An 18,294-nucleotide genomic window follows, 5' to 3' on the forward strand; every position below is an offset into this window, starting at 1 on the left:
AATAAAAATAACCAAAGTCAGTCAGACAGGTTAAAGACAAATATATTCTTTGTATTTATTCAGGTTTAAATGTATAGTATTCAAAGAGAAGCATACATGGTAAAAAAAAAAAAAAAAAAAGACTTTCTTTTTTGTATTTTTGTAGGGTTTTTTTGTTAAATATTACACAAAATAAATAAATTCAAAGAAGAAACATGATAGTTTTAGACTTGCTGCTGTGTTGGTACTTGACTAAACACAACACAACCTTTTTTCATTTTCCTCCACCCATCTCATCTTTTCTTCTTCTTCTATCAGTCAGCTTTCTGCTAATACTTCCTCGGCCTTCCCCTGTTTTCCTCCATGTTTTCTCTTTTGCCATTTCTTCCCCAGTCACTGACTTCACACGTACACAAATCTAAAAATGTGAGTTACCGTTTCACATTTTGGCACAGAAGTCATTTCTTTTCATAATTTTACCGTGCCAGTGTACTTTATAACTTAAAACAGAAAATAATATGTACATTGTATAGCGATATATCTTATTTCTTTCTTTAAAAATAGAAATGTCTTTATCCAACTGTGATAAAATGTCTGTTTGTTTCCTTTCTTTTCCTCCTCAGTGCATCATACTGTTCAGACTTGAATCTGTCCAATGAAGCCATCACTTCAACTCCAAAAAACGTCCAATAGCCTTTAATCTGCAGAGCTCTCCCTTTGCTGATTTGTCCAGTCATCGCTGTTCTGACAAAATAGGCAGGAAGTGAGTGGCTGGGTTTTTCCTTCGTGTCTTCCTTCCTTTCATTGGCTTTCCCTTGGGGTTCAGTGCAACAAACATGCGCTTGTCCTTGTTGAGCCACTGAGCTGAAGCGTAGGTGTTATACTTGTTTTCCTCGATGCGTTCAATTAGACGGCAGTCTGGGCCGTACTCTCTCTGTGGAGGAGAAGCAAAGAGTTTAAAAGAGCTGAAGAAAAAGATAATAATTTATATTTAAAGTAAATTAGTACAGGTTGCCTTTTTAAGATTTTCTCCATTGATGAAAACCACCTCTAGCAGGTAGCCAGTGACTTGAAACTTCCCACTGTACCACATGTGTAAGTTCTCAGTCATGGTTAGTTTTTACTCAAAAATAGTAACTGTTTTTTTGTTACCTGGAGATAGTTCTTGTGACAACATCCAATAACAAATGGTCAGCCATTGCTTAAGAACAATCCCCAGCGTAATTTTAAAAAGTTAGACGTAAAACTTGAATAGTTGTCAGTGTTGTTTGTGTGTCAGTAGTTTGGATGGCTGTGTGGTGGTGGGATGAGGGCAGAGAAGTTATTGTGACTTCTCGATGGCTCGGGCTTAGTGCCGAGCAAAGAGCATTGTGACACAAAGTTTGTGGCTTACATTACCGCAATGGCCACCCACTGGTAAATGAAGAGAAAATGATCTGAGAGAGCTGCATTTGTCAGTTTACTGGAAGCTGCCCTTGTGCTTAAAGCTAACAGCACTTAAACAGCCAGTTAAATGGATGCAATTGATATTCGCAAGCAAAAATGTACTTGCTACACACACACACACAAACACACTCTAATAGCCAATATCTCTCCTTCACGCGCTCTCTCTCTCTCCACCACAGCTGTTCAAATTGGTTCCAGAAGTAAAGCTGAGTGTTCCCAGAGCAAAATGAAAATATTTTACGAACGCTATGCAGCTTTTTAAATTACGCTGGTACAAGGTACAATTAAATATCGCGTGAGTGCATGATGTAGGAATATAAGCCTGTTCATGGTCAAATGGTTAAAAAACGTAAGTAGTAAATCGGTAAGCTTTAAGATGAAGACATGTTCAAAGGCTAAGGTTAGAGTTAGGCAAGTAGCAGCTATAGTTAAGGATCGATTGAGTCTCAAAATAATGGTGTTAATAGGCAAAAGAATCGTTATAGTAAGTACAGAAATGAACGTAAAAGTAGTAAAAGTTAAAGGTGATCATAACCTGCGGTGTCACCTATGTGCTTTAATCTGCCAATACAATGAAACAATGAATTCAATTGATTAGCACCAGATAAAGAAGTCACTGTGTAAAACCATCAAGTGTAATCGAATGCCGGCCCTTCGCCGCTCCGCTACTAGGGCTTGTGTTGTGCTGTGGAGAAGACGTCATGGGAATTCAGTTGGAGGCCATGCAACAAAATGCCTCTTTTTATTTTCTGTCTTTTCTACCGTGTGTCATTTCATCTGTTGTGTGGCTCCTCAGAGACATGCTGAAAATCAGGTCTTTCAAAGTAGGGAAAAGAGGGGGGTGGGGGAGGCAGAATCGAATGAAGGAAAGAAGGGTGAGTGAGAGAGGACAGATAAAACGAGGGCTGCTCTACCCAGAGAGACTGAAGCAGAACAGAGAAACTGAAGGATTGTGTTTCCTGTTTCTGAATGGAGTGGAGAGGAGAGGTAGGCAGAGGAGAGTAACTGTGGTTCCTATTTCTGGAACAGTGAGTCGTACAGCCTTGTCCATTGTTTTATAAAGAATTCAAGAAACTTCAAAGCCACAGAACCACCACTTTAGAGGGAAAACGTCCTTTTACCAATTTTTTTTTCACTATCATCATCAGTCAAATTTAGCAATCGCAAAAGTGCAGAAGTGCGTTTGCAAAGAGTGGAGAAGATTTTGAACTAACAAGCTGCAAATCTCTTAAAGTGGACCTTATTTTCTGTCATAGACTAAGGGTGACCAAAAATTTCAATTAATAAATTTGATGTTTGTGCAAGTAATCTGTTCAACAAGTTTATTATTTAAGCTCTCAAGCTTAAATAGGTTAAAGTGATTGAGTTCTTGAGAAACTGTGGTTAAGAATTTAATCCAAACCAAGATATTAGCTTCATTATTCAAAGAAGAATGCGGAGCTTCTCTGAAAAGAGAGGCACCCACTGGACTACAAAGCTGCATAGGACTCTTTGTACAATACTCAGTTTCAGAGGGTATATTAAAAGGGTCTTCTCACCCATCTCCACCCACCTGCTGTTTAAACCTGTTTGTTAGGAACAATCAATCACCAAGGCCTAGTATAAGATAAATAGGGATGTTTTTGGACTGAGAATAAAGCTATCCTCTTAGACTTAGAGAATAATGCATATTAAATAAAAATGACAGGTCAGAGAGTTAAACAGCGTTAAAACTTACCGCTCCATACAGAACGCCATTCTTCTTGATTGCCAGGTAGTGGTTACTTTTGAGGCCCTTGATGGCCACCACACCCACATCCACTGATTTGATCTCCAAAACACCTGGTGGAGCAGGGACAGGGAGACAAATAGGGAGTCAACTTTTGTGTGGGTCATTTACTCAGATAGAGTTACATTCTTACAACCACATATTTTTCTATTTATAGTCTGGAACAGGACCCTGAACAGGTTCCAGTTTCCTTTGATGATTTATTTACTTTTTATTCTGTCTGTCTCTAAAAGTAAAAGTTTTTCATTACATTACATTTACATGCATATGTATGTCTGACAACTTAAATGACTTTAATGATAAAGTAATTACTTTGGAATATAGCTCAAAGTTTCCCGTCACTCTTCATGCAAGTGTTAATGTTGTAATGGAGAGACTGCATCAAAAAGCAGAAAAATAGGTGTTTGACACGATTACTATCACTTTAAAGTGTGGGGAGATGCATTTTTATCTGCACGCCTCTTAATGCTGCTATAACATATCTATATTTTTGTTAATTTCAGGGTCTCCTGCACTGTTTTTTTTTTATTTCATATTTTCCCACAAGTGAACCCCAGTCTTGTCCCCCTCCCTTTCTTTTTCCTTCACTGTGTGACAGTCAGCCCGGCCTCTTACCCCTGGTTAGCTTGTGGGCTGTATGCTCTGGGACCAAGGTGTTAGCCAGGAAAAAACATTTCTGCGCTCTATGTTTGTTTTTCTGACCAGAGGAGCACAGGCAGGCTGGACGGAGCAAGGCTTTCTGCCTGCCAGACTGGCAAGAGGTCAACGCGTTTGTATCAGTTTTCAAGCCTGAACCAATTACTGATTTAAGCTGTGGTTACCAGCCCTTCCTTCTCTCATCCTAAAGCCAGTTACAGCGGGCCATAAAGTAATCAGGAGATGAGGTGATTAGCTGAGGGGGGTAGTAGGAAGTGGAGGCTGGTTGCAGGAATGCTTTAGACAGAAAAGAGACTTGGATATTCACCTGATCTTTAGTGGTAAATGAACAAAAAATTTAAATGCAAATTTTCACGTGTCCCCAAAATCTGGTTGTGAGACACTTAAAAAATATTCAGTGTATCTCAACTGCCTCGAACAGTAGCTGCCTTTTTACCAGACGACCCTTCACTGCCCTTAACCCTCTTCTCTTGTACTCAGACGGAGATTTGCAACTTCCTGCAGGCTTTTGAGTTTTATGAAGGTCAGGCCTGAGGAGATTAAGGGGATATGTGAGCCTCCAGCTCAGAATGATACAAAATCTATATAAAGAATATGTCTTTCACTGACTACGCTGCGTCGCCTAGTTTGTCTTTGTTGTCACTGGACAAGGATTTGGAGAATGTTTGTGATTTTTTTAATGACTTGTGGCCTCGTGTTAAATGTTGTGGCTGATGCATTTATCCCTCATGTGGTCGATTTCAAGAACTTTGAGAAGAGTTTCGCAGCTCCACGGTGCGTCATGCAGGCTTGCTGTGTGAAGTCCATTACTCACACAGGCATGTGCTGCAACACAGCGCTGATCTATCAGGTTCAAAATGTTCCAGCTGACATTTCTGAGCTGTGATCCATTAAAAAAAAAGGGATCTGTCTGTGCTGCGCTACAGGCTGGTCCACCTGTTCAAACCTTCCTCCTTCCATTTGATGTGGTTTGTCTAAACCAAAAGCACAGGGCTCTTTTATGGCCCCTGCGCCAGTTACCAGAAGCAGCCCGCCTGCCTGTGAGTGAAAAAGCCTGGCTGCAACAAAAGGCTTAAATTGCAGCAACAACAGTTGGCAGTAATGCAGGGAGATGGAGAAAAACAGGACCTGAGCTTGTGTCAGGCTAACGTTAACCTGCTGCCCTTAAAGCTGCATTTTATTATTTTACTCTCTCACTCAACACCTTGTCTTTTTTGGTGTCTTGTTAATGTGTAATTTTTATTTTTTCTGCTTTTCCCCCCCTCTCTGCTGTTTCCCTCCCTGTGTCCCTTGGATTTCAGCCCAACATCTTAATGAATTATGTTTTAAGTGCAAAGGGGGAGTTTTATGATCTGGCACTGAAAGCAAAAAAAGAAGGGAAAAAAAGCACAAAGTTTACTTAATTTAAAAGGCATGGTCATTTGCTGCTATCAACATTATTTAAAGAACTACCAAAGGCAAACACGTGTGTGTAACAGGGCAACATTTCAACTTTCATAAGAGCGAGCCAAAATGGTCTCTGCTTGTCAAGCTGTAACTGACAGAGCTGGAAGTTCAAATAAACACAGCCCAGCCGTCTAACAAGGAAGAAACTGTTCATTAACGACTCCATAATGACCTTAACGATATTTAATTATCAGATTTTTATTTTTTTTAAAGCCAAATCTGAGCTCACGAGAGCAGGTTTCGTGCATTTTAAGACTTAATGATTGCTATTCATAGTAGCGGTTTGGATCGTAACTGATTGAGATTTTTGGTGTAATCGATTGTTATACTTGTTGTTACAATGATCTACGCAGTCTCTCTGACTTACAGGCAAGAGAATTTCTCAACCAGATTTCTATTTAAATTTGGCACCAATTTCAACCGGATTTACAAAGCAAAAGAAAAACCCTAGTGGACCGGCTATAAATCAGCCACCAACCGACTGATGATAAAGGTGCTATGACATAATTAGAACAGGAACGAGCAAAGAATTAATTCAAAGCTTAATTTAGCTTTTGCATTATTTCACATACAGGTCAGCAGTCACACCGAGCTTGTCTGTTTGCCAGTTAAGCGAAAACTGTAATAACGTACTGACGTCACAGGATAAAGTCACTGGATGTATGACGGTGTTTACTTTTTAAGGCAAAATACTTTTGAAATCAACCAATTTAAAAACAACTTCTTTGCAGAGAGACCTATGAAACCTGAACTCTGCTAAATACTTAGTACTTATATGTTAATACTTACTTACTGACTAAGCAGCACAACAGGACTCACTCTTGCATTACAAAGTCAACATTCCAGTGAGCAGTGTAACCAAGTGCAATAAAACTCAGCTGTTTTATTTTATAATTGTACTGAATTATATCATAGTCATGTGTGTTAATTATGCAGGAACCACCAGGACTGCTACAAATTTCATTGTAATTTGTTCAACAGATGTGAAAATAAATGTACTCTAATGTAAAGATTAAGCATCAGCCTGGGATGTACACTCTTCTATGATCATTCTAGCTCATGCAAATCAGCACAGTCACACAAATATTAAAAAGACACACTCTCACACAGGAGCGCGCACATTCGCAGACCTCACACCGACCCCTGTTGGGCCCCTTTCTGGAAACGTGGTCAGTTAGACTCCAGCTGATCCCAAAGGTTAGAGGAGGTTGTGAAAATGTTTCCACTGTTTATCCAGGGGCTTTTTGAAGATTATACTGCAGTTGTTCACATTGTGACCTCGACACGGTGACCAGCTGTGAGCGGGTCTACTGCGTGTCTACAGCTCGGAGAGGTCTTGCTCCTCGTTGTGAAATATCATCACTTGCGGAGCAGTTTGTGTCGTGAACTCCACTCCGCGAGCAGAGTGAAAACGGTTTTTGTTCTTTTATTCTGCGTCCAGTGCTCTGCTATGAACCTCTGACTTCACTATTTTTATTTCAGCAGTGACTGATTTCTCTCACCCTTTTTGAGATAAATGTGACATCCAAGAAACAAAATTCTCATGAAGACAAAAAGGACCCTATTATGTATTTCTCTTAAAAAAAATTTAATAGGAACCTTTCATGCGTTGAGGTCTAAACAGTAAGATCATTTTTCTCTTTGAAACAAGCAGCATAGTGACTGACGACATTTCATATTCACAGTGACATGAGAGTTTATATCCAGGCAACCACCAAAGACTCCAAAGCAAAGAAAATCCAGTGGGAACACATGCAAAGGAATAGAAGAATTCAACAAGGGGGGAAATGGACCACCAAATCAGATACGAATTGCTCTATCTGGTCACATAAATAGAGAAAATGTCTTTTTAATTTGTCTCGGCCTTTGAGGCCACAGTTTTATCAGGATTAAACAATTTTGTTAGCGTTATTTATTTCTCGGAGTTTGAGCGGACTATTTCCGTTTCTTTATGAAGTCCAAAAGAGAACAAACATCTCTCGGTTGTGCAGATTGCTTGGTGAGAGCTTGTGGAGATGTTGGGCTTGAACAGAAACTGCTGCATGCTGTGTATTTTGGGGAGCACTGAGGTATTTGTTTAGACTGATGTGGCTGACAGCAGTATCTTCTTGTGCTAAGTGGCCACATCAAAGCACGCCTAGCTGATGGATTACATGAAAGAGGGAACAGAGGGCTGTTTCTGATTTCCAATATGGCCAGAATTTTTCTACAAATACAAGTTTTTTTTGTAAATTGATTTCTTTTCATATTGTGTTCTGCACATATTTGATTTGCTGTGTAAAAATCATATTAAATAAATTGTGTTTGGCCTTTGTGAATTACATTTAATGTGTTTTTTCTCAGTTCATTTCATTTTCTTTTTAGCCCGCACTCACCATATCAGCTTACTCTTGCCCGGGCAATGGTTTTATGTCCTTTCCTGACTGATGCACTCACATCAAAATACAGAAATGAGCAAAACTGCACGCTGTTAAACCTTCATCTGATGTCATTGGCCTTGGGGTGATCGCGTGGGAGAAAAAAAATTAGAAAGCCAACAGTCTAGGTGAGAGATAACATGAAATTTGCAATCACTTGCAATCACTCACGCTTAAGAGCAGCCAGGAGGAATTTGCAGTGGTGTTAACCGGGATTTGATTGAGTGGAGAAACACCTGAGAAATTGTGATTCCTTAAACGTGGTTTACTTTGTAACATGATAGAGCGCGCGTGCTGCCAGCTTCTGTCAAAAACCATTCACAAGCCTGACACAGCAGGAGTCGTGTTTTCAGGCAGAGTGCTGTGATGGTCGTCTGCATTTCACACATTTTTCATTTACAGTTCAGCTGTCAGTGCGGTGTTGCCCAACTGTTGTGGCTAGAGTTGTTGCTGAGGGACTCTTAGCTTTTAGAGATCTTCTTATATTACACCACAAGTATTACCCACAATATCATTCCGTAACCAAGATGGCGGCGCGCACAGACGCAGCGGCCCGGAGCTCCTACACTTTTGCACTTTTGGTGGTACTGTGTATTATTTCACACAGTCTGGGGTTACTTCAATACAACAGAGATGATCTACTGAACATTATTGCTAAGGATTGTCTTATTGCATTGGAGTCACACTGGGTTAAATATGTACACTTGGGTTTTAAGGGGTATTTATTATTTTCTTCTTTTTTTTGGGTTGTATGGAAGCCCCAAACGCAATTTCATTGTTCTTGACAATGACAATAAATAAATAAATACTAAATACTTGTCACATCCTCTCTCTGCTTTGCTCTGTGTTGTGTTTGTTTGCACATGTATTAATTTTGTACGCATTCAACACGCACACACTTAACACACACAGAGTAATGAGCCGGCATTCCTGACGGCTCAGTTCAAACAGCCAGACTGTCCAGATGCCTCTCTGGTCTCAACTCACAGCACTACCTTTGATGACTCCATTAAGAGGCTCAATTTTATGCAGTGTGTGTGCAGCAGGGTTAGGGGTGAGGTGTGCGTGCATGTGTGTTTGGTTGGGGGCTTCTCCTAAAGCACGTGGTGTCTATATGGCAGCAGCCCTGGATGTTATCTGTCACAGATGCTATTCTCCATCTCCCACTGCTTTACTGGCCATGAATTCAGCCTGTTCACAGGCACCAAAATGACACTTTGTGCATTCGGCTTCATCTGGACATTTTACAGCAGCGCTGCAGGTAGAAAGAGTCTTGTAAAAAATACACTATAAGGCAGTTGTGGCATTTTACAATTTCTCAAAGAAGTTTTCAGAGGAAAGGAAACAAAATTTGCTTCACATCTTCAAATCTAAAACCCGATGATGTTCAAGGAGATACTGCATGACAAACAAAAGCCCCAAATCCTCATCTAACCCAAAACCTGGCACTAATTAACTCATTTTTTTTTTGTCAATTGATGACTCACATGTCTAACAGTTTTACCTCTTTTCTGCTACAAGAGGTCGCATGTAATGGCTCAATCATACAAAATAGGACAATAAGCTCCTTAAAGCTTTGAAAAATGTAATTGTCTTGTGATTCCACTGAATTTGTTTTCATTCAGTCACCAATTCCAGTTTGTTGCTGTAATCATTTTCATTTGCAAGGCGATTGCATTGGTTTCCTGATAGGAAACAACCTCTGTCTAAACAGTGGCGATCCAACTCAGAGTGATTGCAAAGACTGGCAGGGTTGCAAGTAATTGCCACGTCGCAACAAGTTTGAGTCATTCTGCAACAATGAACACAACTCCTCTGTTACGTGTCTTTGTGCAGGAGGGGACTCGAGTCAACTGGTTGGCATCTGGTTGTATTCTGGTTATATTCCTATATAAATACAAGATTGCTGAGCACCTGTGTCATTTTACAGTTAAATCCTTGTCCTGCAGCAACTGCATACGTCACTATTTGTGGCGGGATTTCAGAATTTATGTTTCAGATACATGAGGTTCTAACTGGACTCTGAATGAAAGAAGTTAATCTGAATTTCTGTGTATGGAGACGACAGCAGATTGGAAACAAACAGTAACAGATTGGCAGCAATTTTTGATTTTGATTTCATAACAGTTCAACAGTACCACACATGGCATAGTAGAATTGTCAACTTGACTTAATTGATATAATTGCAAACTGATGGCAGGCTGATTCAGACGGACTTATGTTCCAAAGGTGCTTTGAAGACCCCGAATAATTGTGTTCATGCCACGGTCTCCAACCACTGTTTTTACTAATATGACTGTTTGTGACTGAATTGATTCTGGGTTATCTTATAAAAAGAAATAATAATTTTCCTGCAGTTTTTGGGCATTTGTACAATTTTATGATGTTAAGCTCTCAGCATGAGTTTGTTGCTCTTACTTTTCTCCATAAATGGCATTAGCAACTTTTCCATTGTTGTGATTTGTTATTTAAACAACAATAAACTGTTTGCTGCTACAGCATCACTGAGATGACTTCTCAGATGCTGTCAGTTCTTCCATGTTAATAATATGAAACTCTGCATGCTGGTAAAACTTAATGACCCATGGATACTTCCAAAACTTCTACCTAATCATTAAATAAGTCCGCCTGCATCGCAGACTATCATTAGTTCAGCGTTTTTGTAAACCTTTTGTCAAATGCATGAAAATAAATAATTCACCCCGAAGCTTTTTATAGAAGTACAGAAGTATGAAAGGTTATCAGAGAATCTCCTCCTGCTTTTCTCTCTCCCAGTCTCAAGTATATGTCAGAGTATTCTTCAGCAATCGTTCACAAAATATACACAATGAAAAAGGTTTTGCGGATAGTAATGGACTCTCGATGTTTGGCCCTCTCTTCACTGAGCTGGAGTGCTCCAAAGGAGCGGAAGATCTTACAAAAACATAATTTGTTGCTGAAAGACTTTTGTTTAAGGTGGTGCCCAACTGGGTTTGTGGCGGGACTGCCTCAGTCTGCCTTCGGAAATCTGGCTCTTCCATCTTGTTGTAGCTGACACATTAATCGACAGGGGAGCAAATTTATGGGAAGATATCAAGTGGTGATGACAGGAAGTGTGTAAATAGTGATGGAAGACAGATCCTGTCATTGTCCTCAGCGACTTTTTGCAAAGAAAAAAAAAAAAAAGTTAAACAAAGACAGCACTGAAGTAAAAGGGCCATCTTAACGAGAAAATTATAATAAAAGTGGAGGTGTTACTGTCAGTATGCATGCGTTTCTATTCCTGAGGCATCCAAACATCAGTGAATGCGTTAAAGGACACTTGTAGGCTTATCCCTGTGTATGAGAGACCCCTGAAGAGTTTGCACGAAAGACTCAAACATTCAACTCTTAAATTTTAAGAGGTTTTAAATTCTCTAAATTCTCTAAATCAGTGGGTCTCAAAAGAGGGACCTGGAGCTCCCGGGGCGGGGGGCGTATTCTGCACCAAGGAGTCTAAATATTTTACTATAAGCTATAAAAAATGTGCTGATTTGGGACATGTATCCTATTAAAGACATCACTGTTACCCACATTGTCTCTGAGCAAACACAAACTCTGATATGACTGTGTCACATAAAACTGCTCTGAAAGGAACCCTTTGCTGTTGCTGTGGTGTGGCTTGGATTATTAGCGAGCTAGCTGGCAAGCTTAAAGAAGTATTAGAGCGAGTTTCCATCATCAAGTGACGATAAAAGGCTAAATGAGCTAAATTGATAAAATATGCAGATGGTTACATTCAGCTTGATTTTTTTGATGACAGCAACAGAGAACCAAAATGCGTCATGTGTCTCCAGGTGCTGGCACATGATGCCAGGCCGCAAAGCAAGCACTGAGCGCGCAGATTGAAATACTTCTTTCAGTTACTATGAAACAGGTCTGAAGCCTTTAAGGTGAAAGGTTTTAGAATACAAACAGCTCTAATTGCATCTGAGAGTATGAATGGTAGTAAGGATATGCTTAATGAAGATTATCAGGGGGCCTTGGAAATGTCTCGCCCTTGTAAGAGATCCCAAAACGTTTATTTTATGGCCTCGCTTGCTCCGCAGATTAGAGTAAAATGAGTCATAATTCAAAAGTGACATGATTTGATCCAGACTCCCGCTGCAACAACATCACAGGGAAGATGTGCAGTATGAAACCAAAATAATTTATCGCAGTTACACACCCACAGGAAGACTCTAACTAATTTCACTGATTACCACGAATGGTTTTTCCATTATTTTTGTGTATAGCCAATCAGGGGCACCCTTAATGGCATCCTGCATGTAAACAACATGAAAGTTGTAGCTGAATTAAAGGTCAGAAAGAGGAAGGTGTGTTTTCAGAGTACAGCCGAATGTAATTGTTGATGTTGGCTCTTAAGAGCACCCGTTTAGTTTTTCCTGAACGAGCTCCTTCAGTGATGTTTGCGTGCCCGTTTTATTTACAGCCGCTAGGGAGAAGAGTCCGTGCAGAGTAACTTTAAATGAAAACCAATGCTGACACTAACCTCTGGTACTTCCAGTACCTCCTCATAACTCTCTTTTATGGGCCACACTGTTACCTTTTCCCATGAGAACCCTAAATACGCTCATCGAGCATCCCATCGAAGGCAGCAACATAGAGGCGACCAAAAGTAGAAGAGCAGAAGACGGGGACTGATGTCAGGACTTGTTACTTTTGTTTTTGGCTCTCACCTTGCTGAGTCATTCAAGCTTTATGGATGCAAAGTACAGAGATGAAGAAGTGCATGTGGTTTTAAATATGTGCACATTTATTCCACAGCAACAATCTGCAATGTTGCATTTCTAATTGCATTTTTTTTCCTTTACAATACACAGTGCAGCCTACAGCGCTTTGATGGAGTTTCAATAGTCTAGTTTTGCTAAAGTGTAGTAAAATATATTTTAACATTTTCCTGTAATTTCTTCTTAAAATTGCCCTAAAATAATTCTAAAAGTTGAAGAGGACTCTGGATCCCAACGGCTAAACAAAGTTATTTTGGCTGAAAGAAGATTTTAGCTTTGGCACCGACTCCACAACATACACAAAAATAATATTTGGATACAAATGCATCATTCCAAATACAATTCTGTCTCTTGCAGACTTGTTAATATAAAATTTGGCTCTTTGAGTTGCAAAAAATCTGGCATTTGCAGAGTACAACCAAAAGTGATACAATACTTGTAGTGCTGACCTTTCCATTAGCAGTGCTTCCTGACTCAGGTCAATAGGTAGAGGTCAAACAAGAGGGGGCAGACCCGTGTAATTATCCAGGACAGGGAAATCCTGGTCTAAATCAGAATGATGTCCAGAGAATTAAGAGTCTAAAATTGTGGTTTGCTTGATTCTCCCATGACAGCTCAGTGATTAATGCATGATAAATGTTTGAAGTGTGTGTGTGGCAGCTTTTACAATGAGAATCAAACCTCCAACTGCTGTCACCTTGGCACCGTTTAGTAGTAACTGAGCTACTCACAAGCGCAAGTCTGCAGTCCAACTGCAAGCGCACGTCCATTTATTACACTGTGTTATTCGTTTGTTTGTAAACAAGATGTGACAGTCTGTGGACAAAATGGAGGGAAGGAAACAAGGACAGTCTTGTTTCTTACAGTCAGTGTGAGGATGGATGCTAATCACATGGCAGCCCCAAAAGATTTCCAAACTGAGACCAGAACCTCTCATTTCAAAAGGCCTTATGAGGTGAGATGGATAGATGGGCGTTTAGAACAAAACACATCAGAACGCACGATTCGCTAAAGCCTGAGTGATGTGCCGGCCTCGGCTCTGACAAGATCATTAGAAAGGTTCCGCTGCGGAGGAGAGCAGCGACCCCGGACCAGCAGCTAAAACTTCTCCGTCACCTCTGACACTGTCTAATGACACTCATTTGCAATCTGACTTCCTGAACATTAGCAGACGATTAGACTACGATAACCACTGCAATTAACCTCCGCGGTAGTTTTTCAATCTAATGCTTTCCTGAAGAACTGTCGCATCGGGTAGTTCCACACCTGAGTTTACACTCTGGAGAAACTTGAGTGCACTGTTTCTGTGCAGTTGTATTATATAAGATGCTGCATATAGAGAAAGTTTGCGACATTATTTCACATAGGCCATATGTTTCTAATAGCCAGAAACCAGCATCAGAGAAATAATCTGTCTAAAAGTCTGTGTTTAGCTTCAAAAGTATACCAGTGTAAATGAGCAATGTTATAATCTGAGGTATAAAAATAAACAAAAAGTGTGTTCAAAACTTGTGCACAAACACACCAGAGCAGTTTTGAGTAGGACCAGTCATACGCTGTCTAGTATGTGAAAAACCACATCCATGATCACCATTAGGGGAACGGAATTGAAATATATTCTGTTTGGTTTAGTTTGAAGGGTACAATTTGTTCTTTGCTTATTTCAGAGTGCATAAAAAATGTCAGTAAGTGGGAGTGTTAGCATAAGCATAAACGCTGCTCTGCTCGCGAGCCTGTACGCAGTCATGCTATATGAGCACAAGCACCTGGACGTGGAGTATAGTTTGATGCTGGGCAGACACACGCATTATTTAATCACCAAACTTTCAGTCTGAAGCATGTCGAACATCTGCACTTACCATCAGGTGGATACAGATTGATGAAATGCTTTTTCTAAATATGCCGCCAAGACAAAATATGGCCTGAAAGGTTTAGCCTTCACGACCGAGTTCCCATATTAAGATTCGCTTTTCTCCCTGGAAGGTTCTTACCTATTTCCTAAAACAATCAAGTGGCAAGAGCTGCTGAAATTGATGGATTGTGCCTCTAATGCCATGACCTGATGCCATTATAGTTAGTGACACGTTGCAGCCTAATGGCTGAGCTCTTTCTGTGCATGTGAGTAAAAAAAAAAGTGTGTACATGTGTGTGTGTGTGTGTGTGTGTGTGTGTGTGTGTGTGTGTGTGTGTGTGTGTGTGTGTGTGTGTGTGTGTGTGTGTGTGTGTGTGTGTCAAAGAGGACTGCAGGCGAGGGGAGGGAGGAAGAGACGCTAACTGAAATTCCTTCAGCCATGTCTGGCAGAGCCTTGGTGTCTGAGTGGCACACACACGCACACATATTCACACTGGCCCTAATAAAAGTGGGCTTTGCCATATGGAGGCCATGTGCAAGACTGGCCTCTCTGTGCTCAAGCGTGTGTCTGCATCTGTGTGTGTGTGCACATGTACTCAGCAGGCGAGCCTTGTACAGCACCAGAGCGTCGAGTACAGATGCATGCAACCCTATGACATGTGTATGAAGGTGTGCGAGTGATAAAGACCAGTTTAGAACAAGTACACAGACACTTGACATCATACATTTAGAAGAAAACTATTCAGTAATGCAGCGAACGCCTGTTTTCTAATAATAAAGATATTAGCTTGAGTTTTGAACATCACCCATCTAATTCAGTGAACTGGCAGGCAGACTGTGGGCAGGTAAATGTGGGAGCAATGTTCTGTTCTCACTCAACAACTACTGTCAGTATGTCCTTAGGCCATGCAGTTATTCTGTGCTGCTCACAGGCCAAAAGACTGTGGCAGACTTGGAGAACTTCCAGATGTGTTCAACTAGAAGATAAAGCCGCACACTACAAAATGATAACAGCTGATTTTCTGTTCTGAATCAGTCATAACTGATTATGATGAGCCTTGCAAGTCATTAAAACTATTTAGATTTGCTGCAGTACAGATCTGATGCTTTGGTGAGATTTGCGTGATACCATCTGGCTATTTAGCATTTTTTTTAGAAACCAAAAATAATTTGTTTTTATTTTGGGGGGCAGGGTTTTTTTTCCTGCTGTAACTGTGGATTTTGAACTCATCCTTGCATTTGTACTATTTTCCTTCAGAAACTTAAGGTGCTTTTAATATACTGGCGGAGTTTCTGAGTTCCCAGCAGCAGAGGAACTGTGAATGTGAAAGAGAAACTGTGTGAATGTGAGGCTGAGTGATGCTGACAAATAAGCATGTGTGCTCAGTGACCCTTCTCAGGATAAATAAAGGTTAAAATCATATTTCCCTGCCCGCAAAATGCACAACCAGGAAAACAAAAAAAGGGGGAGCAGGAAGCGTTTGGTTATTACTTTATATCTGAGTCAGTACAACCTCATAGTTAGCATATGCCCAACACTATTATAGCAAGAGCACAATAGCAGCAAGGAATAAGAGTACTTGTCATTCTCCCCTGGGGTTTGGTAATAGCTGTGTTTTAGATATTTCCTCAAACAGGAAGAACTTTCTCTGGGCAATTTCTAATTGGTTCCAGTGGATCATCGCTCTTTTTTTATCTGCCTGGTTTACTTTTTTTTTTCTTCTTCTCTCCTGCTCTTCTACTGTCATGCTTTTCTTTCCCAAACTCTTTGTAGTCAGGCAATATGCCTGCCTCTGCACATGGTGAAAAGGCTGCAGGCACACAGCTCTGTTACTTGTTCTATTGCCCAGCTACCTGTCTGGAAGTGCATGGGTGCTCACAGAACGGAAACAAGGAAACATCAGTGGCCACAGATAAACATGTGAGATGAAGTGGAGGACAAGCAGTGCTGCATTTGCCACAGTTGTGCCACTGACAGATACTAAGGTTGCGTTTGGCTCTCTTTAAAAAGTCTAAAAAGAAAGATCTCATATCAGGATCTTGAATATGAAATTGATTTCTGACTTTCATAAACTGCTGTGTGTGTGGTTAAAAGCTGTTTGCACCAGAAAGGATCAGCTGACACATTAAAGGCAGATGACTTACTGTATGGATCGTCCTTGTTTCCGGTGCCGTTAACCTTTCCCTCCTCGCCAATGCGAAGGTAGAATTTCTGGGAGGAGAACAGTTTCCGCCAGCGCACGTCCCCTTGTAGATGCTTGTAGCTGCTTCGCACGTGCCGGCCAACGACCGTCGCAGACGACGATGACACATTGGTCGCCCTTGGCAACCTTGCAGAGGATGCGTGAAGCGGTGTGGGTGATGAGGAGGGTGGTGGGTATGAGATGAGGAAGTGAGGAGAAGTCCCTGCTGGTGCATTGCGGCCGTGTTCGGACGAAGCGGACAGCGGGGAGGATGAGGACGGTCCGAGCAGGAGAAGCAAGAGCAGCAAGGTGAGGGAGAGGTGTGAAGGAGGTCTACGGCAGGGGCAGGAGGAGAACCAGGCGGCCGGTGCACCTTGTGTCACTGTCCATCTACACATGGTAGTGGAGCTGGGAGAGCTGTGGATGTGCTCAGGGGCTGGGGCATGCTGAGCTGGTGCAGGGAAAGGGAATGAGAGTGGGAGAAACTCCCCCCAACTAAACCTCCTCTGTTTGGGAAACCCCAGCCTCACTGGGACTGTAGGTGTTAAAACCTGTAGAACAGCTGGGATGAAGATGGTGCGACTTGCTGTGGCAGATGTAGGTTGATCAGGAATATAAACGTTGATGTAGCGGGGGGTAATGGTGAAGCCCGCAGCGCTGTGGCTGACGCCGCTGTAGTCCCCCGGTGCTGTTTATTCCTCACAATCGTCACAGGAATGCGTCAACAACCATAACTCAGATCACCTCACAATGAGAACTACTAGGCGCGCTCCTTGGGGACCTCTCGCCTCCTCCTCCTACCTCTCCTCCTGACACTGCCACTCTCTGCTCCTGGTTTCTCAAAATCACTCAAAATCCCATTTTAAAGTTCACATCCAAAGACAAAAACACACATCATCAGTTCATTCACACAAACACACACACGAACACACGCGTCCCAGACGATTTATCCCCCCTCAGTCCTGGTTGGAGGAGAAGCAGGTTAGGAAAAAAAGATGGCAAAGTGCTTAGTAAAAAAAAAAAAAAATAAAATAAATAAATAAAACAAGCAAGAAAAAAATAAAATAAAAATGCTGTTTCTTATGAAGTGTCCAGGCCACCAAAAAAAGGAAAAAAAGTAGGCGTCACAGAATCCAGACTTTCTTCTTTTCTTTCTTTGTTTCTCTTGTTTTGTCTGAGCTGGTTTGAAGTTACTTGAGTGTGTATCTGACCCCCGCGAGCTCTCGTCTTTCTCCCCTCTCTTGTAGTGCGTCTGTCAGTGGGCTGAGCTCCCTGTCTGTCCTCTGTCCTTGCCTCTCAGAGTCTGAATGCTGGAGCGGTGCGTTGCCTCTCTTCTTTCCTCCCGTGTGTGGCTCCCTCTCCTTTGGCCCCCTCCCTCTTTCCGTTGCCTCTCCCTCTCTCTCCTATCTGTCTATCAGTGGTTCGCTGGTTATTTGGAGTTTGTCTGAGGTGACTGAATCTTGTCTTTTCTTTCACCTTATTTATCTGCTGTAGTTCCCCAGATGTCATCTCTTAGTGTAATTGGACGTCTATTAAAACCACTCGGCTTTGAAGGGCTGTGTGCATTTATGTGTTTGTGCGGGAGAGGGGAGCAGGGGGTGGGGTGTTCTGTTCCACCCTGTTTTCGCCTTCCCTCCCTCTCCCCCATTTCTCTTTCTCCTCCCCTTCCCAGACCACTAGCTGAGCAGAGCAGGTCAGAAAGAAGGAAAGAGAGCCGTTCATCTCTCCCTCTCCCAGGTTTTTGGGAGTGTCATCCATCTTTCTGATCTTACTTTCCTCTTGATTAGAGGCACTTTTT

General features: G+C 41.5%; 1 protein-coding gene across 2 annotated transcripts; it reads right to left on the minus strand.

Annotated features, from left to right (window-relative positions):
• Positions 1 to 712: 712 nt before the first annotated feature.
• On the minus strand, positions 713 to 16,894 carry fgf10a (fibroblast growth factor 10a). 2 transcript variants are annotated; one of them, XM_085358166.1, is made up of 3 exons: positions 16,459 to 16,894; positions 3,143 to 3,246; positions 713 to 913 (listed from the first exon to the last, which is right to left on the minus strand). In XM_085358166.1, exons 1-3 carry the CDS (start codon positions 16,892 to 16,894, stop codon positions 713 to 715), a joined length of 741 nt encoding a protein of 246 aa, XP_085214292.1. The 2 variants fall into 2 exon arrangements, with proteins under 2 accessions (XP_085214292.1, XP_085214293.1); XM_085358167.1 differs by having other exon boundaries at positions 713 to 909; positions 3,139 to 3,246.
• Between the last annotated feature and the right edge of the window lie 1,400 nt (positions 16,895 to 18,294).

Source organism: Diplotaxodon limnothrissa, linkage group LG7 (genome assembly GCF_057381915.1).
Source record: "Diplotaxodon limnothrissa isolate DT_005_m linkage group LG7, D_limnothrissa_male_GT1.1, whole genome shotgun sequence".
In the NCBI taxonomy this organism is placed as follows: Eukaryota; Metazoa; Chordata; class Actinopteri; order Cichliformes; family Cichlidae; genus Diplotaxodon; species Diplotaxodon limnothrissa.